General features: G+C 35.6%; 1 protein-coding gene across 1 annotated transcript in view; it reads left to right on the forward strand.

Moving 5' to 3' along the window:
- Window positions 1–20,022, forward strand: part of LOC121388185 (transmembrane protein 231-like) — a 29,508-nt gene that overhangs the window by 5,346 nt on the left and 4,140 nt on the right. Inside the window, exon 5 of the mRNA XM_041519450.1 lies at window positions 18,304–18,385. Coding sequence (XP_041375384.1) covers window positions 18,304–18,385 — 82 coding nt within the window. The remainder of the gene's footprint in view (window positions 1–18,303; window positions 18,386–20,022) is intronic.

The raw sequence follows: 20,022 nt of genomic DNA on the forward strand, positions 1-20,022 counted from the left end.
CGATTTGCCGCCGGAGACCGGGTACTTTTGAGGGCTCTGTGTGTGTGTTTCCATGTGTGTGTGTGTGTGTTAGAGATGGGGCAATTACTTGACAAAAGTAATCGATTACGATTACTTAAGAATGTCCTGATTACAATTACAAGAAAATTGTAAGTAAATGATTACAATTGCAAATGCATTGTCCAGTAATCATGATTACATTTCAATATATATGCACAAGTAGTGAAATGATGTCACTAACATGATGTTCACTTCATTTTATTAACTATACTGATGGAAATAAATAAAGGATCACACAGATAGTAACAAAGAAAGAAAGAAATGTTTTATTTAACGACACACTCAACACATTTTATTTACGGTTATATGGCATCAGACATATGGTTAAGGACCACACAGATTTTGAGACGAAACCCGCTGTCGCCACTACATGGGCTACGAAACCCGCTGTCGCCACTACATGGGCTACTCTACATATATAAAATTATGGTTGGAGATGTTTTATTTATTGAATAAGAATAAGAATTGTGTACGAAGCCAAAACAAGGGTCCAAAAAGTGACTGTTGTCGACCTTAACTATCGTGGATTAAAAGCTCGTTGGTTAGTAGTGTTCCTGTCTCAAGTTTTGGTATCGCGCTCATTAAATTGTAAATATTTGTCACCGTTTTCATCTGTTTTCAGTTCAAATTTTCCACAAAATAGCATTTTAAACAAACCAAGCAAAAACTTTGTTTACATATCGCAAAGGGAATTCCCGGTAACCATGTGCTATAAATAGTAGCGTTGAATACGGTATAGTTCCGGCAGTTGAGTTGAATACGGAACAGTGTATTTCATTGCACTGAAAATGTAAGATATTATATGATAAAACATTTTATTTGCTAATACTGAATTTATGCTTGACCAATGTCCGGATCTTTTAGAGGCCAAAGACCCAGCACCGATTTTGTTCTATATTTGTCAACTCTACCATACTCTCATTAACAGCCGATCCCATGGAATAGGGTCATGACTGAAGTAGGTCATGTTTGACATCAGTGTCTAGTCATGACAAGTGTCTGTGAATCGTGTCTTGACTCTCAACATACCGGTAGTTCAGTGTTTCCTGTTATGTTATATATCAAGTGAAACTTTCAAAGAATACAAATATGGTGGTGGTGTATGTGTGTGCAGCGCCCTCAATAGTTTAAGAAGTAGCAGGCTACAACAGTGATGATAGCGGGGGGGGGGGGTCTGGGGGCCCTCCCCGAGAAACATTTGAAAAATCGAACCTCTGAGATGCATTCTCATGGCCTCTGTTAGCGCAAATCAGTCACCATCCATAAAATGCAGCAACTGAACAATTTTACTCGAAAAGTAGGCGGCAGCAAAAGCTGTTTCAGGCGGCGATTTGCCGCCGGAGACCGGGTACTTTTGAGGGCTCTGTGTGTGTGTTTCCATGTGTGTGTGTGTGTGTTAGAGATGGGGCAATTACTTGACAAAAGTAATCGATTACGATTACTTAAGAATGTCCTGATTACAATTACAAGAAAATTGTAAGTAAATGATTACAATTGCAAATGCATTGTCCAGTAATCATGATTACATTTCAATATATATGCACAAGTAGTGAAATGATGTCACTAACATGATGTTCACTTCATTTTATTAACTATACTGATGGAAATAAATAAAGGATCACACAGATAGTAACAAAGAAAGAAAGAAATGTTTTATTTAACGACACACTCAACACATTTTATTTACGGTTATATGGCATCAGACATATGGTTAAGGACCACACAGATTTTGAGACGAAACCCGCTGTCGCCACTACATGGGCTACGAAACCCGCTGTCGCCACTACATACAGGTCAGTACTTTTTCTTTTTTTTCATAATTCTGGACAAAATATTAATTTGAAGTTTTGAAAGGCTACTCTACATATATATCAAATTATGGTTGGAGATGTTTTATTTATTGAATAAGAATAAGAATTGTGTACGAAGCCAAAACAAGGGTCCAAAAAGTGACTGTTGTCGACCTTAACTATCGTGGATTAAAAGCTCGTTGGTTAGTAGTGTTCCTGTCTCAAGTTTTGGTATCGCGCTCATTAAATTGTAAATATTTGTCACCGTTTTCATCTGTTTTCAGTTCAAATTTTCCACAAAATAGCATTTTAAACAAACCAAGCAAAAACTTTGTTTACATATCGCAAAGGGAATTCCCGGTAACCATGTGCTATAAATAGTAGCGTTGAATACGGTATAGTTCCGGCAGTTGAGTTGAATACGGAACAGTGTATTTCATTGCACTGAAAATGTAAGATATTATATGATAAAACATTTTATTTGCTAATACTGAATTTATGCTTGACCAATGTCCGGTTCTTTTAGAGGCCAAAGACCCAGCACCGATTTTGTTATATATTTGTCAACTCTACCATACTCTCATTAACAGCCGATCCCATGGAATAGAGTCATGACTGAAGTAGGTCATGTTTGACATCAGTGTCTCCACGATGCCACCGAGGCCGGTAGATAGCAACAAGAAATAATGACATGTTTGACATCAGTGTCTGTCATGAATCGTGTCTTGACTCTCAACATACCGGTAGTTCAGTGTTTCCTGTTATGTTATATATCAAGTGAAACTTTCAAAGAATACAAATATGGTGGTGGTGTATGTGTGTGCAGCGCCCTCAATAGTTTAAGAAGTAGCAGGCTACAACAGTGATGATAGCGGGGGGGGGGGGGTCTGGGGGCCCTCCCCGAGAAACATTTGAAAAATCGAACCTCTGAGATGCATTCTCATGGCCTCTGTTAGCGCAAATCAGTCACCATCCATAAAATGCAGCAACTGAACAATTTTACTCGAAAAGTAGGCGGCAGCAAAAGCTGTTTCAGGCGGCGATTTGCCGCCGGAGACCGGGTACTTTTGAGGGCTCTGTGTGTGTGTTTCCATGTGTGTGTGTGTGTTAGAGATGGGGCAATTACTTGACAAAAGTAATCGATTACGATTACTTAAGAATGTCCTGATTACAATTACAAGAAAATTGTAAGTAAATGATTACAATTGCAAATGCATTGTCCAGTAATCATGATTACATTTCAATATATATGCACAAGTAGTGAAATGATGTCACTAACATGATGTTCACTTCATTTTATTAACTATACTGATGGAAATAAATAAAGGATCACACAGATAGTAACAAAGAAAGAAAGAAATGTTTTATTTAACGACACACTCAACACATTTTATTTACGGTTATATGGCATCAGACATATGGTTAAGGACCACACAGATTTTGAGACGAAACCCGCTGTCGCCACTACATGGGCTACTCTTTCCAATTAGCAGCAAGGGATCTTTTATTTGCGCTTCCCACAGGCTGGATAGCACAAACCATGGCCTTTGTTGAACCAGTTATGGATCACTGGTCGGTGCAAGTGGTTTACACCTACCCATTGAGCCTTGTGGAGCACTCACTCAAGGTTTGGAGTCGGTATCTGGATTAAAATCCCATGCCTCGACTGGGATCCGAACCCAGTACCTACCAGCCAATAAGTAAATTCAATAGCAATTTTACATTGGAATTTTTCCAAAAAGGAAACGTCATGTAGGCCTATTTTATGGTTATTGTAAGGGAGATGCAAAGTGACGTCATTGGAATACTGACGTCATTTAAATTCAGAATTAGCTGTATTATTACAATGCTGCGCCACATAAAATAAAAACTAGTCTACTAACCTTGACCCCTGTCAAATTCCTATAACAAACAGATAATGCTGTTTACAGGTCAGTACTTTTTCTTTTTTTTCATAATTCTGGACAAAATATTAATTTGAAGTTTTGAAAGATGAAATAACTAAAAGCTACCTTTTGTCAAATATATCATATCACAAAATTATGGTTGGAGATGTTTTATTTATTGAATAAGAATAAGAATTGTGTACGAAGCCAAAACAAGGGTCCAAAAAGTGACTGTTGTCGACCTTAACTATCGTGGATTAAAAGCTCGTTGGTTAGTAGTGTTCCTGTCTCAAGTTTTGGTATCGCGCTCATTAAATTGTAAATATTTGTCACCGTTTTCATCTGTTTTCAGTTCAAATTTTCCACAAAATAGCATTTTAAACAAACCAAGCAAAAACTTTGTTTACATATCGCAAAGGGAATTCCCGGTAACCATGTGCTATAAATAGTAGCGTTGAATACGGTATAGTTCCGGCAGTTGAGTTGAATACGGAACAGTGTATTTCATTTTTGTATTCAGGGTTGTATTTATATAGTAAGATTTAATGGGTATGTAATAAATAAAGGTTATTACCAGAGTGTTTTTCGGTATCGTCAATATCATATATTAGGAATAAAAATTGTATTATGCGAGCCTCTGGCGAGCATAATACATTATTTTTATTCCTAATATACTAGTATGATATTGACGATACCGAAATACACGAGGGTAATAATCTATCATATAAGCTCAAGCTTAATACAACGTGTTTTTGTAAACTGTACACGCAACTTTAATTCCAGTCCGCCATTACTAGATATTCAAATGACGTAAGAATATGTGGCGCAGTGTATTTTTTAATGGAAATGATGTCAAACTCGAATGATGTCATTTTGGATGTCCTTACATCAAAATAAAGTTATGCCTAACATTTTTTGTTTTCCGAATGCTGGACAGCTTTCAGTGTCAAATTGCCATTGAAATGTTTTTATTTGATGATTATGAATGCATACGTCAATCATGGAGTGTCACCCAGGTGCGTTTGCTTAAATGTCAATAAACCTAGTGCCGAGACCTCGACTAATTTACATCTAATTTGCAAAGTTATCAAATTCTTAAAGTATGTGATCTGAAAAATATCACATACTTTGATTGCACTGAAAATGTAAGATATTATATGATAAAACATTTTATTTGCTAATACTGAATTTATGCTTGACCAATGTCCGGTTCTTTTAGAGGCCAAAGACCCAGCACCGATTTTGTTATATATTTGTCAACTCTACCATACTCTCATTAACAGCCGATCCCATGGAATAGAGTCATGACTGAAGTAGGTCATGTTTGACATCAGTGTCTCCACGATGCCACCGAGGCCGGTAGATAGCAACAAGAAATAATGACATGTTTGACATCAGTGTCTGTCATGAATCGTGTCTTGACTCTCAACATACCGGTAGTTCAGTGTTTCCTGTTATGTTATATATCAAGTGAAACTTTCAAAGAATACAAATATGGTGGTGGTGTATGTGTGTGCAGCGCCCTCAATAGTTTAAGAAGTAGCAGGCTACAACAGTGATGATAGCGGGGGGGGGGGGGGTCTGGGGGCCCTCCCCGAGAAACATTTGAAAAATCGAACCTCTGAGATGCATTCTCATGGCCTCTGTTAGCGCAAATCAGTCACCATCCATAAAATGCAGCAACTGAACAATTTTACTCGAAAAGTAGGCGGCAGCAAAAGCTGTTTCAGGCGGCGATTTGCCGCCGGAGACCGGGTACTTTTGAGGGCTCTGTGTGTGTGTTTCCATGTGTGTGTGTGTGTTAGAGATGGGGCAATTACTTGACAAAAGTAATCGATTACGATTACTTAAGAATGTCCTGATTACAATTACAAGAAAATTGTAAGTAAATGATTACAATTGCAAATGCATTGTCCAGTAATCATGATTACATTTCAATATATATGCACAAGTAGTGAAATGATGTCACTAACATGATGTTCACTTCATTTTATTAACTATACTGATGGAAATAAATAAAGGATCACACAGATAGTAACAAAGAAAGAAAGAAATGTTTTATTTAACGACACACTCAACACATTTTATTTACGGTTATATGGCATCAGACATATGGTTAAGGACCACACAGATTTTGAGACGAAACCCGCTGTCGCCACTACATGGGCTACTCTTTCCAATTAGCAGCAAGGGATCTTTTATTTGCGCTTCCCACAGGCTGGATAGCACAAACCATGGCCTTTGTTGAACCAGTTATGGATCACTGGTCGGTGCAAGTGGTTTACACCTACCCATTGAGCCTTGTGGAGCACTCACTCAAGGTTTGGAGTCGGTATCTGGATTAAAATCCCATGCCTCGACTGGGATCCGAACCCAGTACCTACCAGCCAATAAGTAAATTCAATAGCAATTTTACATTGGAATTTTTCCAAAAAGGAAACGTCATGTAGGCCTATTTTATGGTTATTGTAAGGGAGATGCAAAGTGACGTCATTGGAATACTGACGTCATTTAAATTCAGAATTAGCTGTATTATTACAATGCTGCGCCACATAAAATAAAAACTAGTCTACTAACCTTGACCCCTGTCAAATTCCTATAACAAACAGATAATGCTGTTTACAGGTCAGTACTTTTTCTTTTTTTTCATAATTCTGGACAAAATATTAATTTGAAGTTTTGAAAGATGAAATAACTAAAAGCTACCTTTTGTCAAATATATCATATCACAAAATTATGGTTGGAGATGTTTTATTTATTGAATAAGAATAAGAATTGTGTACGAAGCCAAAACAAGGGTCCAAAAAGTGACTGTTGTCGACCTTAACTATCGTGGATTAAAAGCTCGTTGGTTAGTAGTGTTCCTGTCTCAAGTTTTGGTATCGCGCTCATTAAATTGTAAATATTTGTCACCGTTTTCATCTGTTTTCAGTTCAAATTTTCCACAAAATAGCATTTTAAACAAACCAAGCAAAAACTTTGTTTACATATCGCAAAGGGAATTCCCGGTAACCATGTGCTATAAATAGTAGCGTTGAATACGGTATAGTTCCGGCAGTTGAGTTGAATACGGAACAGTGTATTTCATTTTTGTATTCAGGGTTGTATTTATATAGTAAGATTTAATGGGTATGTAATAAATAAAGGTTATTACCAGAGTGTTTTTCGGTATCGTCAATATCATATATTAGGAATAAAAATTGTATTATGCGAGCCTCTGGCGAGCATAATACATTATTTTTATTCCTAATATACTAGTATGATATTGACGATACCGAAATACACGAGGGTAATAATCTATCATATAAGCTCAAGCTTAATACAACGTGTTTTTGTAAACTGTACACGCAACTTTAATTCCAGTCCGCCATTACTAGATATTCAAATGACGTAAGAATATGTGGCGCAGTGTATTTTTTAATGGAAATGATGTCAAACTCGAATGATGTCATTTTGGATGTCCTTACATCAAAATAAAGTTATGCCTAACATTTTTTGTTTTCCGAATGCTGGACAGCTTTCAGTGTCAAATTGCCATTGAAATGTTTTTATTTGATGATTATGAATGCATACGTCAATCATGGAGTGTCACCCAGGTGCGTTTGCTTAAATGTCAATAAACCTAGTGCCGAGACCTCGACTAATTTACATCTAATTTGCAAAGTTATCAAATTCTTAAAGTATGTGATCTGAAAAATATCACATACTTTGATTGCACTGAAAATGTAAGATATTATATGATAAAACATTTTATTTGCTAATACTGAATTTATGCTTGACCAATGTCCGGTTCTTTTAGAGGCCAAAGACCCAGCACCGATTTTGTTATATATTTGTCAACTCTACCATACTCTCATTAACAGCCGATCCCATGGAATAGAGTCATGACTGAAGTAGGTCATGTTTGACATCAGTGTCTCCACGATGCCACCGAGGCCGGTAGATAGCAACAAGAAATAATGACATGTTTGACATCAGTGTCTGTCATGAATCGTGTCTTGACTCTCAACATACCGGTAGTTCAGTGTTTCCTGTTATGTTATATATCAAGTGAAACTTTCAAAGAATACAAATATGGTGGTGGTGTATGTGTGTGCAGCGCCCTCAATAGTTTAAGAAGTAGCAGGCTACAACAGTGATGATAGCGGGGGGGGGGGGGTCTGGGGGCCCTCCCCGAGAAACATTTGAAAAATCGAACCTCTGAGATGCATTCTCATGGCCTCTGTTAGCGCAAATCAGTCACCATCCATAAAATGCAGCAACTGAACAATTTTACTCGAAAAGTAGGCGGCAGCAAAAGCTGTTTCAGGCGGCGATTTGCCGCCGGAGACCGGGTACTTTTGAGGGCTCTGTGTGTGTGTTTCCATGTGTGTGTGTGTGTTAGAGATGGGGCAATTACTTGACAAAAGTAATCGATTACGATTACTTAAGAATGTCCTGATTACAATTACAAGAAAATTGTAAGTAAATGATTACAATTGCAAATGCATTGTCCAGTAATCATGATTACATTTCAATATATATGCACAAGTAGTGAAATGATGTCACTAACATGATGTTCACTTCATTTTATTAACTATACTGATGGAAATAAATAAAGGATCACACAGATAGTAACAAAGAAAGAAAGAAATGTTTTATTTAACGACACACTCAACACATTTTATTTACGGTTATATGGCATCAGACATATGGTTAAGGACCACACAGATTTTGAGACGAAACCCGCTGTCGCCACTACATGGGCTACTCTTTCCAATTAGCAGCAAGGGATCTTTTATTTGCGCTTCCCACAGGCTGGATAGCACAAACCATGGCCTTTGTTGAACCAGTTATGGATCACTGGTCGGTGCAAGTGGTTTACACCTACCCATTGAGCCTTGTGGAGCACTCACTCAAGGTTTGGAGTCGGTATCTGGATTAAAATCCCATGCCTCGACTGGGATCCGAACCCAGTACCTACCAGCCAATAAGTAAATTCAATAGCAATTTTACATTGGAATTTTTCCAAAAAGGAAACGTCATGTAGGCCTATTTTATGGTTATTGTAAGGGAGATGCAAAGTGACGTCATTGGAATACTGACGTCATTTAAATTCAGAATTAGCTGTATTATTACAATGCTGCGCCACATAAAATAAAAACTAGTCTACTAACCTTGACCCCTGTCAAATTCCTATAACAAACAGATAATGCTGTTTACAGGTCAGTACTTTTTCTTTTTTTTCATAATTCTGGACAAAATATTAATTTGAAGTTTTGAAAGATGAAATAACTAAAAGCTACCTTTTGTCAAATATATCATATCACAAAATTATGGTTGGAGATGTTTTATTTATTGAATAAGAATAAGAATTGTGTACGAAGCCAAAACAAGGGTCCAAAAAGTGACTGTTGTCGACCTTAACTATCGTGGATTAAAAGCTCGTTGGTTAGTAGTGTTCCTGTCTCAAGTTTTGGTATCGCGCTCATTAAATTGTAAATATTTGTCACCGTTTTCATCTGTTTTCAGTTCAAATTTTCCACAAAATAGCATTTTAAACAAACCAAGCAAAAACTTTGTTTACATATCGCAAAGGGAATTCCCGGTAACCATGTGCTATAAATAGTAGCGTTGAATACGGTATAGTTCCGGCAGTTGAGTTGAATACGGAACAGTGTATTTCATTTTTGTATTCAGGGTTGTATTTATATAGTAAGATTTAATGGGTATGTAATAAATAAAGGTTATTACCAGAGTGTTTTTCGGTATCGTCAATATCATATATTAGGAATAAAAATTGTATTATGCGAGCCTCTGGCGAGCATAATACATTATTTTTATTCCTAATATACTAGTATGATATTGACGATACCGAAATACACGAGGGTAATAATCTATCATATAAGCTCAAGCTTAATACAACGTGTTTTTGTAAACTGTACACGCAACTTTAATTCCAGTCCGCCATTACTAGATATTCAAATGACGTAAGAATATGTGGCGCAGTGTATTTTTTAATGGAAATGATGTCAAACTCGAATGATGTCATTTTGGATGTCCTTACATCAAAATAAAGTTATGCCTAACATTTTTTGTTTTCCGAATGCTGGACAGCTTTCAGTGTCAAATTGCCATTGAAATGTTTTTATTTGATGATTATGAATGCATACGTCAATCATGGAGTGTCACCCAGGTGCGTTTGCTTAAATGTCAATAAACCTAGTGCCGAGACCTCGACTAATTTACATCTAATTTGCAAAGTTATCAAATTCTTAAAGTATGTGATCTGAAAAATATCACATACTTTGATTGCACTGAAAATGTAAGATATTATATGATAAAACATTTTATTTGCTAATACTGAATTTATGCTTGACCAATGTCCGGTTCTTTTAGAGGCCAAAGACCCAGCACCGATTTTGTTATATATTTGTCAACTCTACCATACTCTCATTAACAGCCGATCCCATGGAATAGAGTCATGACTGAAGTAGGTCATGTTTGACATCAGTGTCTCCACGATGCCACCGAGGCCGGTAGATAGCAACAAGAAATAATGACATGTTTGACATCAGTGTCTGTCATGAATCGTGTCTTGACTCTCAACATACCGGTAGTTCAGTGTTTCCTGTTATGTTATATATCAAGTGAAACTTTCAAAGAATACAAATATGGTGGTGGTGTATGTGTGTGCAGCGCCCTCAATAGTTTAAGAAGTAGCAGGCTACAACAGTGATGATAGCGGGGGGGGGGGGGGGGGGTCTGGGGGCCCTCCCCGAGAAACATTTGAAAAATCGAACCTCTGAGATGCATTCTCATGGCCTCTGTTAGCGCAAATCAGTCACCATCCATAAAATGCAGCAACTGAACAATTTTACTCGAAAAGTAGGCGGCAGCAAAAGCTGTTTCAGGCGGCGATTTGCCGCCGGAGACCGGGTACTTTTGAGGGCTCTGTGTGTGTGTTTCCATGTGTGTGTGTGTGTTAGAGATGGGGCAATTACTTGACAAAAGTAATCGATTACGATTACTTAAGAATGTCCTGATTACAATTACAAGAAAATTGTAAGTAAATGATTACAATTGCAAATGCATTGTCCAGTAATCATGATTACATTTCAATATATATGCACAAGTAGTGAAATGATGTCACTAACATGATGTTCACTTCATTTTATTAACTATACTGATGGAAATAAATAAAGGATCACACAGATAGTAACAAAGAAAGAAAGAAATGTTTTATTTAACGACACACTCAACACATTTTATTTACGGTTATATGGCATCAGACATATGGTTAAGGACCACACAGATTTTGAGACGAAACCCGCTGTCGCCACTACATGGGCTACTCTTTCCAATTAGCAGCAAGGGATCTTTTATTTGCGCTTCCCACAGGCTGGATAGCACAAACCATGGCCTTTGTTGAACCAGTTATGGATCACTGGTCGGTGCAAGTGGTTTACACCTACCCATTGAGCCTTGTGGAGCACTCACTCAAGGTTTGGAGTCGGTATCTGGATTAAAATCCCATGCCTCGACTGGGATCCGAACCCAGTACCTACCAGCCAATAAGTAAATTCAATAGCAATTTTACATTGGAATTTTTCCAAAAAGGAAACGTCATGTAGGCCTATTTTATGGTTATTGTAAGGGAGATGCAAAGTGACGTCATTGGAATACTGACGTCATTTAAATTCAGAATTAGCTGTATTATTACAATGCTGCGCCACATAAAATAAAAACTAGTCTACTAACCTTGACCCCTGTCAAATTCCTATAACAAACAGATAATGCTGTTTACAGGTCAGTACTTTTTCTTTTTTTTCATAATTCTGGACAAAATATTAATTTGAAGTTTTGAAAGATGAAATAACTAAAAGCTACCTTTTGTCAAATATATCATATCACAAAATTATGGTTGGAGATGTTTTATTTATTGAATAAGAATAAGAATTGTGTACGAAGCCAAAACAAGGGTCCAAAAAGTGACTGTTGTCGACCTTAACTATCGTGGATTAAAAGCTCGTTGGTTAGTAGTGTTCCTGTCTCAAGTTTTGGTATCGCGCTCATTAAATTGTAAATATTTGTCACCGTTTTCATCTGTTTTCAGTTCAAATTTTCCACAAAATAGCATTTTAAACAAACCAAGCAAAAACTTTGTTTACATATCGCAAAGGGAATTCCCGGTAACCATGTGCTATAAATAGTAGCGTTGAATACGGTATAGTTCCGGCAGTTGAGTTGAATACGGAACAGTGTATTTCATTTTTGTATTCAGGGTTGTATTTATATAGTAAGATTTAATGGGTATGTAATAAATAAAGGTTATTACCAGAGTGTTTTTCGGTATCGTCAATATCATATATTAGGAATAAAAATTGTATTATGCGAGCCTCTGGCGAGCATAATACATTATTTTTATTCCTAATATACTAGTATGATATTGACGATACCGAAATACACGAGGGTAATAATCTATCATATAAGCTCAAGCTTAATACAACGTGTTTTTGTAAACTGTACACGCAACTTTAATTCCAGTCCGCCATTACTAGATATTCAAATGACGTAAGAATATGTGGCGCAGTGTATTTTTTAATGGAAATGATGTCAAACTCGAATGACGTCATTTTGGATGTCCTTACATCAAAATAAAGTTATGCCTAACATTTTTTGTTTTCCGAATGCTGGACAGCTTTCAGTGTCAAATTGCCATTGAAATGTTTTTATTTGATGATTATGAATGCATACGTCAATCATGGAGTGTCACCCAGGTGCGTTTGCTTAAATGTCAATAAACCTAGTGCCGAGACCTCGACTAATTTACATCTAATTTGCAAAGTTATCAAATTCTTAAAGTATGTGATCTGAAAAATATCACATACTTTGATTGCACTGAAAATGTAAGATATTATATGATAAAACATTTTATTTGCTAATACTGAATTTATGCTTGACCAATGTCCGGTTCTTTTAGAGGCCAAAGACCCAGCACCGATTTTGTTATATATTTGTCAACTCTACCATACTCTCATTAACAGCCGATCCCATGGAATAGAGTCATGACTGAAGTAGGTCATGTTTGACATCAGTGTCTCCACGATGCCACCGAGGCCGGTAGATAGCAACAAGAAATAATGACTGGATCAAAAATCAATTCATACTGTCCGAAGTTGACTAGGAACATATAGGCAGCACATTCAACACTACAGACATTCAGTCCCACATTACAACTTGGTATGAAATACAGACATTACTACGCTAGTTGTGAATTAAATTTGGTCTACAATTCGATGTGTTCCCTTATTTCTTTCAATCAGTATATATCAATTTCATTCATTGAAAGCCATAATGGAGAATTTTGGATTATTTATTAAATCATTTCAGAAATTTATGAACGTATGTACATGGCACAAATTATTATTATTATTAGAATTTAATTTACTAACCTTTTTTCTTTCTGTTTGTTTTGCGGGTTGGATGGGTTGGGGTGGAAATCAGTTTGCAAAACTAGATTTATTATTTTTAAATTTAGATCATTGAAAAAAAAGGTACATCCATAACCATATTTATCCTATAACTTACCTATGATATCCATGTCATCAACCCATGTGATAATTTAGTGTATTAACCCGGTTAATAATGGTATGCAAATTTAAAGGTATATTATGCAAATTTGCAAGGTCTTTAGATAATAATGTGTAGCTGTTGGGTCATTTGTGTACAAGCCAAAAAGACCTGTATACCTTAGCGTAATGTTTTCATAAGATTTAGTTAAAATGCATGATGTGAAACTAATTTGTAGTAATCATGATAACATCATATTATGGATGGAGGGGACTTTAGTACTGTCATTTACTAAAAATCAGATTAAAATGTCAGTTTAGAAGTGTTACAGAATAAATAGAATTTGCTACTCGTGTTTTATAATATGTAAAATATCAACCTCATCTAGTTAATATAGACTTGGTTGATATTTTCCATATTAAAAAATACTTGCGACGAATCCTCTATATATAATTATTGTATCATTACATAAAATATATTTTTAAAATATTGAACTGCATGTAAGCCTTAATTAATAATTATTTGTTTGATCACTATTATTTTTTGTTTTGTATTTGTAATATTTATACCATTTAATACCATCCACAAATAAAAATAAAAATAAATGAAATAATTTTTAAAAATCAATTAATGAGGAAATAATGACCGAAAGAAAGCAACAAAGAAGTAAAGTAATAAATTGATATTTTTACATATATTTGCACAAGTTGCTGATTGCATTTTGCTTAATTACATGTAGTTCCCTGATTTGTGGCTGTTTTTGTGACAGTGTGAGGAGGACTCTCCATGGAATCAAGCTTGATACTACAGCTGCCTGCCCGTCTGCAGAACATTGTAACAAACAAAAAAGGAGAAATTTGTCACAGTACCATAGGTGGACTTGCACACCTGTGACCAAACGATGTATTGTTAAGCGTTTGTTAATTATGAATTCAGACCTGGAATAACACTACATGCTTTGAGAGGAAAGCAAGATTTTAAATTATTTTATTTCAATTTATTACTATTTTTTTTGAAGAAGATAATTAAGTTATTTTATTATTGTGTCACATGACGTAAATCATAGAATATTAATATATGTATATATACAAAGGTTAGAAAGTACATGTACAACATCTGGCCCACGAGGCACTACAAACATTTAACATTCTAAAATAGTTAAAAACACATTGTGCTAACTTCTAAGTAAAACATAATTTATTATAAAATGCAATACTGATGTTAAATTTTACTGTCGGTATATACGGACAGTTCTACTATTAGAGTAGCAGACAATGGGATATCAGTTCTAGTGTCAACACTGATTGACCAGTGCTGCAGTTGATGCTAAATATACCTATGGGGTTTAGTAAATTATGAGTAATTATGAAAGTAATCGCGGATTAGCAATGTAATCGATTACGATTGTGATTACATGAAAACATGTAATTGATTAAAATTGATTATGATTACTGATGTGTATATATACTTTTTATACGATATATGTGTAGGAATTCATAATATTGTAGACTAAATGGAGGCAAATATTTAGTTTGTTTAGTAATTAATATAAAAAAAGACATGCCCCCAAAAAACAAAACAAAAACCCCCAAACCCTAACAAATATCATTGGGAGTTGCACTGTCATTGCTCAAACCAATTAATTCATTTGTTCATTTGTTCATTCATTCATTTCTTCATTCATTCATTCATTTCTCCATTCATTCATTTATTTAAACATTCTGATTCATTCTTTCGCTCTCCAATTCATATTGTTCATGTTAGCTTTTGTTTTGCTGTTTATTACATAACTTCTTTTATTTTTTACAAATTGTTTTTTAATTGAACGTCATATTAACTACACTTTCTTAAATCTATTGACTTAACTAATGTTAAGAATCATACTTTGTGACAATCATGTGCAATATAAGAAAAAGATCACACATGTGTGTGATACCGGAAACTTTTATCACACGGTTTGAAAATGTCTTTATCACTATAGTAAGATTGAATAGGTATGTAATAATAATAGTATCAATTATTCCAACCTCAAAACTGAACCTATAAATTACTTAAAAAAAATTAAAATTTAGCCCCGGATAGTACCTAAAGAAGCAACTGAAATTTAAACAAATTAATTTTCATTTATTGTTTTATTAAAGTAATAATAAAACATCAAAATACAATTACTGCATGCATGTAGTTTAAATATATTTACATAATGCGGGTAGAAATATAATTATAGAATGTCGGTAGACAGGGCTTCTAGGTTATGGAAGCCCCACACCCATGGCTAGTGATATTCAATGTTGGGCTAGTAAATAATTACTATTGCCATGCCCGATGGCTTGTGAAAAACAGAGAGTCAAATGTTGCAGTTAAGTCTATTTTGTAAATATGAAATCTTGACCCCACCCCAACCCCAATGTTAGTGTTTTTAAGCTCTATCTCCCTCTTTTGGTGACATATCTTATTATTACTATTATTTAGTAAAATTGTATTAACGTAAAGTAAATAAAGTAGGGCTAGTGAATATTTAATTGTGGCTAGTACATTTTTTAAATCATTAGTGGATTTTTAAAAATTTCTAGAAGCCCTGTGGTAGAAATACAATTACAGATGGCAGGTGGAAATATACTAGGTAATTACAGAATGAGCTACCTACATTGTATACACTTTAAATCTGTTTTGCTGTATACATTGTACTTTGTGTTCCCAATAACGAGTAAAACGTATTCCTACTTTTGCTTTCATGTAAGCATCACAAATCGTCATACAAAATACCTACACTAAACATCCTAAACGTTATTCGAAAACAAGGACAATATTGTTATTAATTACATGACGTCATTCACGATTGGGGCGGGACGTAGCCCAGTGGTAAAGCGCTTGCTTGATGCGCAGTCGGTCTGGGATCGATCCCCATCGGTGGGCCCATTGGGCTATTTCTTGTCAAAGCCGTGGTATGTGCTATCCTGTCTGTGGGATGGTGCATATAAAAGATCCCTTGCTAGTAATGGAAAAATGTAGCGGGTTTCCTCTGACGGCATCAAAATGACCAAATGTTTGACATCCAATAGCCGATGATTAATAAATCAATGTGCTCTAGTGGTGTCATTAAACAAAACAAACTATCATTCATGATCAGTTTTGTTATGTCATTACCCGGCTGCAGTAGGGGAAAATCGTCACAAATTACATCACTATTTTAGCATGGCTGTTTTTCCATTTCGCCAGAAAGCAATTTTAATGCAGGTTTTTCAATAAACTTTTATAAAACTGAAACAGCCTTTATTGGAATCAACTTCTGATATTTGACTATAACTTGGCAAAACATGTTTTTGTTGTCTGATGAAACAAATATATAAACATATAATAGTCCCTTGGAGTTTCTGTTGAAAATGTCAAATTATACACCTGTCACACATACGGCTGAATTTACAAAGCCTGTTCTTGTCTTACATGTGTGTAACTACTGGTACATACATTAACAAAGCTTAAACACCTGTCTTTAAGGAAAACAAGTTTTCTAAATTCAGACCATAATGTTAATATTGATGAGGGTTTTTTTAGTTTTTTTTACCCCCACAAAACCCCCACAAAAAACCCGCCCCAAAACAACAACTTTGTAGTGGAAGCAAAAATATAACTGTTACTGTAACAGTGATTGTAGGTTTTGTTTATCTCTCATCTTAGTTTATAGAATTGAATTTTGGTTTCTCAAAATGATCTGTAAACGTGACTAAAATAGAAACTTATAGCAATACTGGTAATCCTAATAGTGTATAAATGGAGGATACTCACGAGTGTCTTGTCACGTTGTGATATCATAATTTATCACCACCAATTGATAATGGTATGAAATTCGAGGCTTGCTAAGGATTTTTATACTTTTATCAACGAGTGCTGATAAATTATGATATATGGGGGGGGGGGGGGGGGGTATTCTTTTTATCACACATTATCATTATTTTCATTTGCGACAGTTGTAAACAATGTCAGTAATGTGGGTTGAATGTCACTATATGTGGCAGTGGTAGACTTGTTAACTAGCAGGACAGCAGTGGCGTGACATCACTAATGATAGGCTTAGTGCTGAAACAAACACAGTGATGGAACCAAATATTGTCTTGTGATTAAAATTTGACCAATCAAGATTATAAGAAGGGATATCTCCTGCAGAGAATATCGCAGGAGATGTCGCAAATAAGAGTGCCAGCGATATCTCCTACAAAAACCTTTAATGGATGATAAAGTGGTTTATGTGTGTGAAGGTATTTTAAAGAAAAATGTAGCAGAGGTAATAACTCAATTGCTACTCGTCAATACCGTTTATCTTGCACGAGTGAATTGATGTTGTCCTTCCTGAACCATATGGCAAGAAAATGACCACACCAATTCATGAGTGCAAGATAAATAGTATTGCCGAGTAGCGATTTGGGTATTCTGTTTATTACCCATTTTCAATATTTATCATTTTATGGAAGATTTTCGAACGATACTGTTGAAAATAAGTTTACAAGTTGAGAACAAGAGGCAGCGTTGCGTCATAGCTGTGACGTACATATCACTGATGACGTAAGTTAGTTATTGACATGACTTCCACCATGGAAACAATTCTTACAATTAACCACCTATAGTGAAGCACTGTTTATGACGTCAAAATGTAGGTTATCTAGGGGAAGAAATGTTTTTTCCACCCACTTCTCTCTGCCCATATGGGTAATAAATAAAATTACAAACTGTACTAGTTATTATCAAAATTATGTCTCTTGTGAATATAATTTTCATTTGTCACTTGCTAAAAATTTATTTTATTTGGAACATAAATTTGATAACTGTAGTAACGTGTTTCTTATTCTCTATACAAAACTGTATTTATTATTCTCTATACAAAACTGTACTTATTATTCTCTATACAAAACTGTACTTATTATTCTCTATACAAAACTGTATTTATTATTCTCTATACAAAACTGTATTCACAGGGTGTGTGAGTGAGGCTGTATAACTTTGGTAATATAATTACATTACAGGAGACACTGATTAATACCACCAGCTCCTTTGTGGAAACATATGAACTGTCGACCATATTCAGTCGCTACTTAGAAAGAAATGGTAAGTCATGTGTTAATTTATTTTTGTTAAAGGTATTTCACTCTCAAAATAATTTGAGCAGTATGTTTATAAAATATCTACAGTTCGTTACTTGAAATATTATTCTTTATAGTATACATGTATCTGTGAGCACCTTAAAGGGACAGACCCTAGTTTTTAAACACTAAGGTATATTTTTCACCTAAACCCTAGTTTCAACCTGTAACAATTGACACTAAGTTTGGTTAATTTACAAACTTGTAACAAATTTGGATACAATAGAGTCTGTGATGTTGAAATACCCTTAAAAATAGACTAATTAAAACATGATTCAATAATCATTACTTCTCAGACAGCTATTATCTACAGTCTGCTTTAGGCCTTTCTAAGGTCTATGGAAAGGCCCTAATAAGGTGGGGCTAATAATGGTTTGCCATCATAGCGTGTATGGAAAGTGGGCCTAAGACTTTCCTTTTCTCAGAAGCTGTAGGAAGGTTTTAACTGACTGTACTGGTGCATGCCAATCCTACAAATGGAGTTGGAACCATATATAGTAATAAAACACCTGACAACGAGCGATGGCTACACACTCTCATGACTCTATATCGTCTTTTGGAATCAGTCTTCAGCAGAGATGTGACTGGCGTCGTGGTTAGCCATCGGTCTACAGGCTGGTAGGTACTGGGTTCGGATCCCAGTCGAGGCATGGGGTTTTTAATCCAGATACCGACTCCAAACCCTGAGTGAGTACTCCGCAAGGCTCAATGGGTAGGTGTAAAACCACTTGCACCGACCAGTGATCCATAACTGGTTCAACAAAGGCCATGGTTTGTGCTATCCTGCCTGTGGGAAACGCAAATAAAAGATCCCTTGCTGCCTGTCATAAAAGAGTAGCCTATGTGGCGACAGCGGGTTTCCTCTCCAAATCTGTGTGGTCTTTAACCATATGTCTGACGCCATATAACCGTAAATAAAATGTGTTGAGTGCGTCGTTAAATAAAACATTTCTATCTTTCTTTCTTTCAACAGAGATGTGGTATTGAATGTGCTTATGGCAGATTTTTGTCATCATCATGTATGTTATGGCTCCTTATTACAGGACTCTTAATATTGAGAGAACAATAGCATGTTCAGTGTTCAAGATTAAAAAATTTGGGCAGTATCCCAGTTGGATACTAACATTTAAAAATCTGGTATCCCACCTGAAAATTTAATATTATATGGTATCCCTTTGGGATACTGGGTTCTTGAAGTCTGGTATCCAAAATTAAAGTCTGGTATCCCCGGGATATCGGGATACCGTTAATTTCGAACACTGCATGTTGCTCTTGAAAATCGACTTTTGTGTACCCAATTTTTATTCACGCATTGAATTTAGAACATCATTCAGAAGTCATGACAGGTTACGCAATTTAAACAAAATGGGTTACCTGAATTTGTTTTCTGAAAATTGTGAGAAGAATAGTTTTGTTCGCGTTTATGTGTACCCATTTTTTATTCACGCATTAAATTTAGGACATCATTTAGGAGTGATTACGGGTTACGCAGTTTAAACAAAATGGGTTACCATTTAATTTTAACTAGGATAGGGGCATTCAGAGCCCAAGCAGAAGCTTAAAAACAGAAATTATGAGAATCACAGTCTATCCCACGACTGC

Source organism: Gigantopelta aegis, chromosome 14 (genome assembly GCF_016097555.1).
Source record: "Gigantopelta aegis isolate Gae_Host chromosome 14, Gae_host_genome, whole genome shotgun sequence".
Taxonomy (NCBI): domain Eukaryota; kingdom Metazoa; phylum Mollusca; class Gastropoda; order Neomphalida; family Peltospiridae; genus Gigantopelta; species Gigantopelta aegis.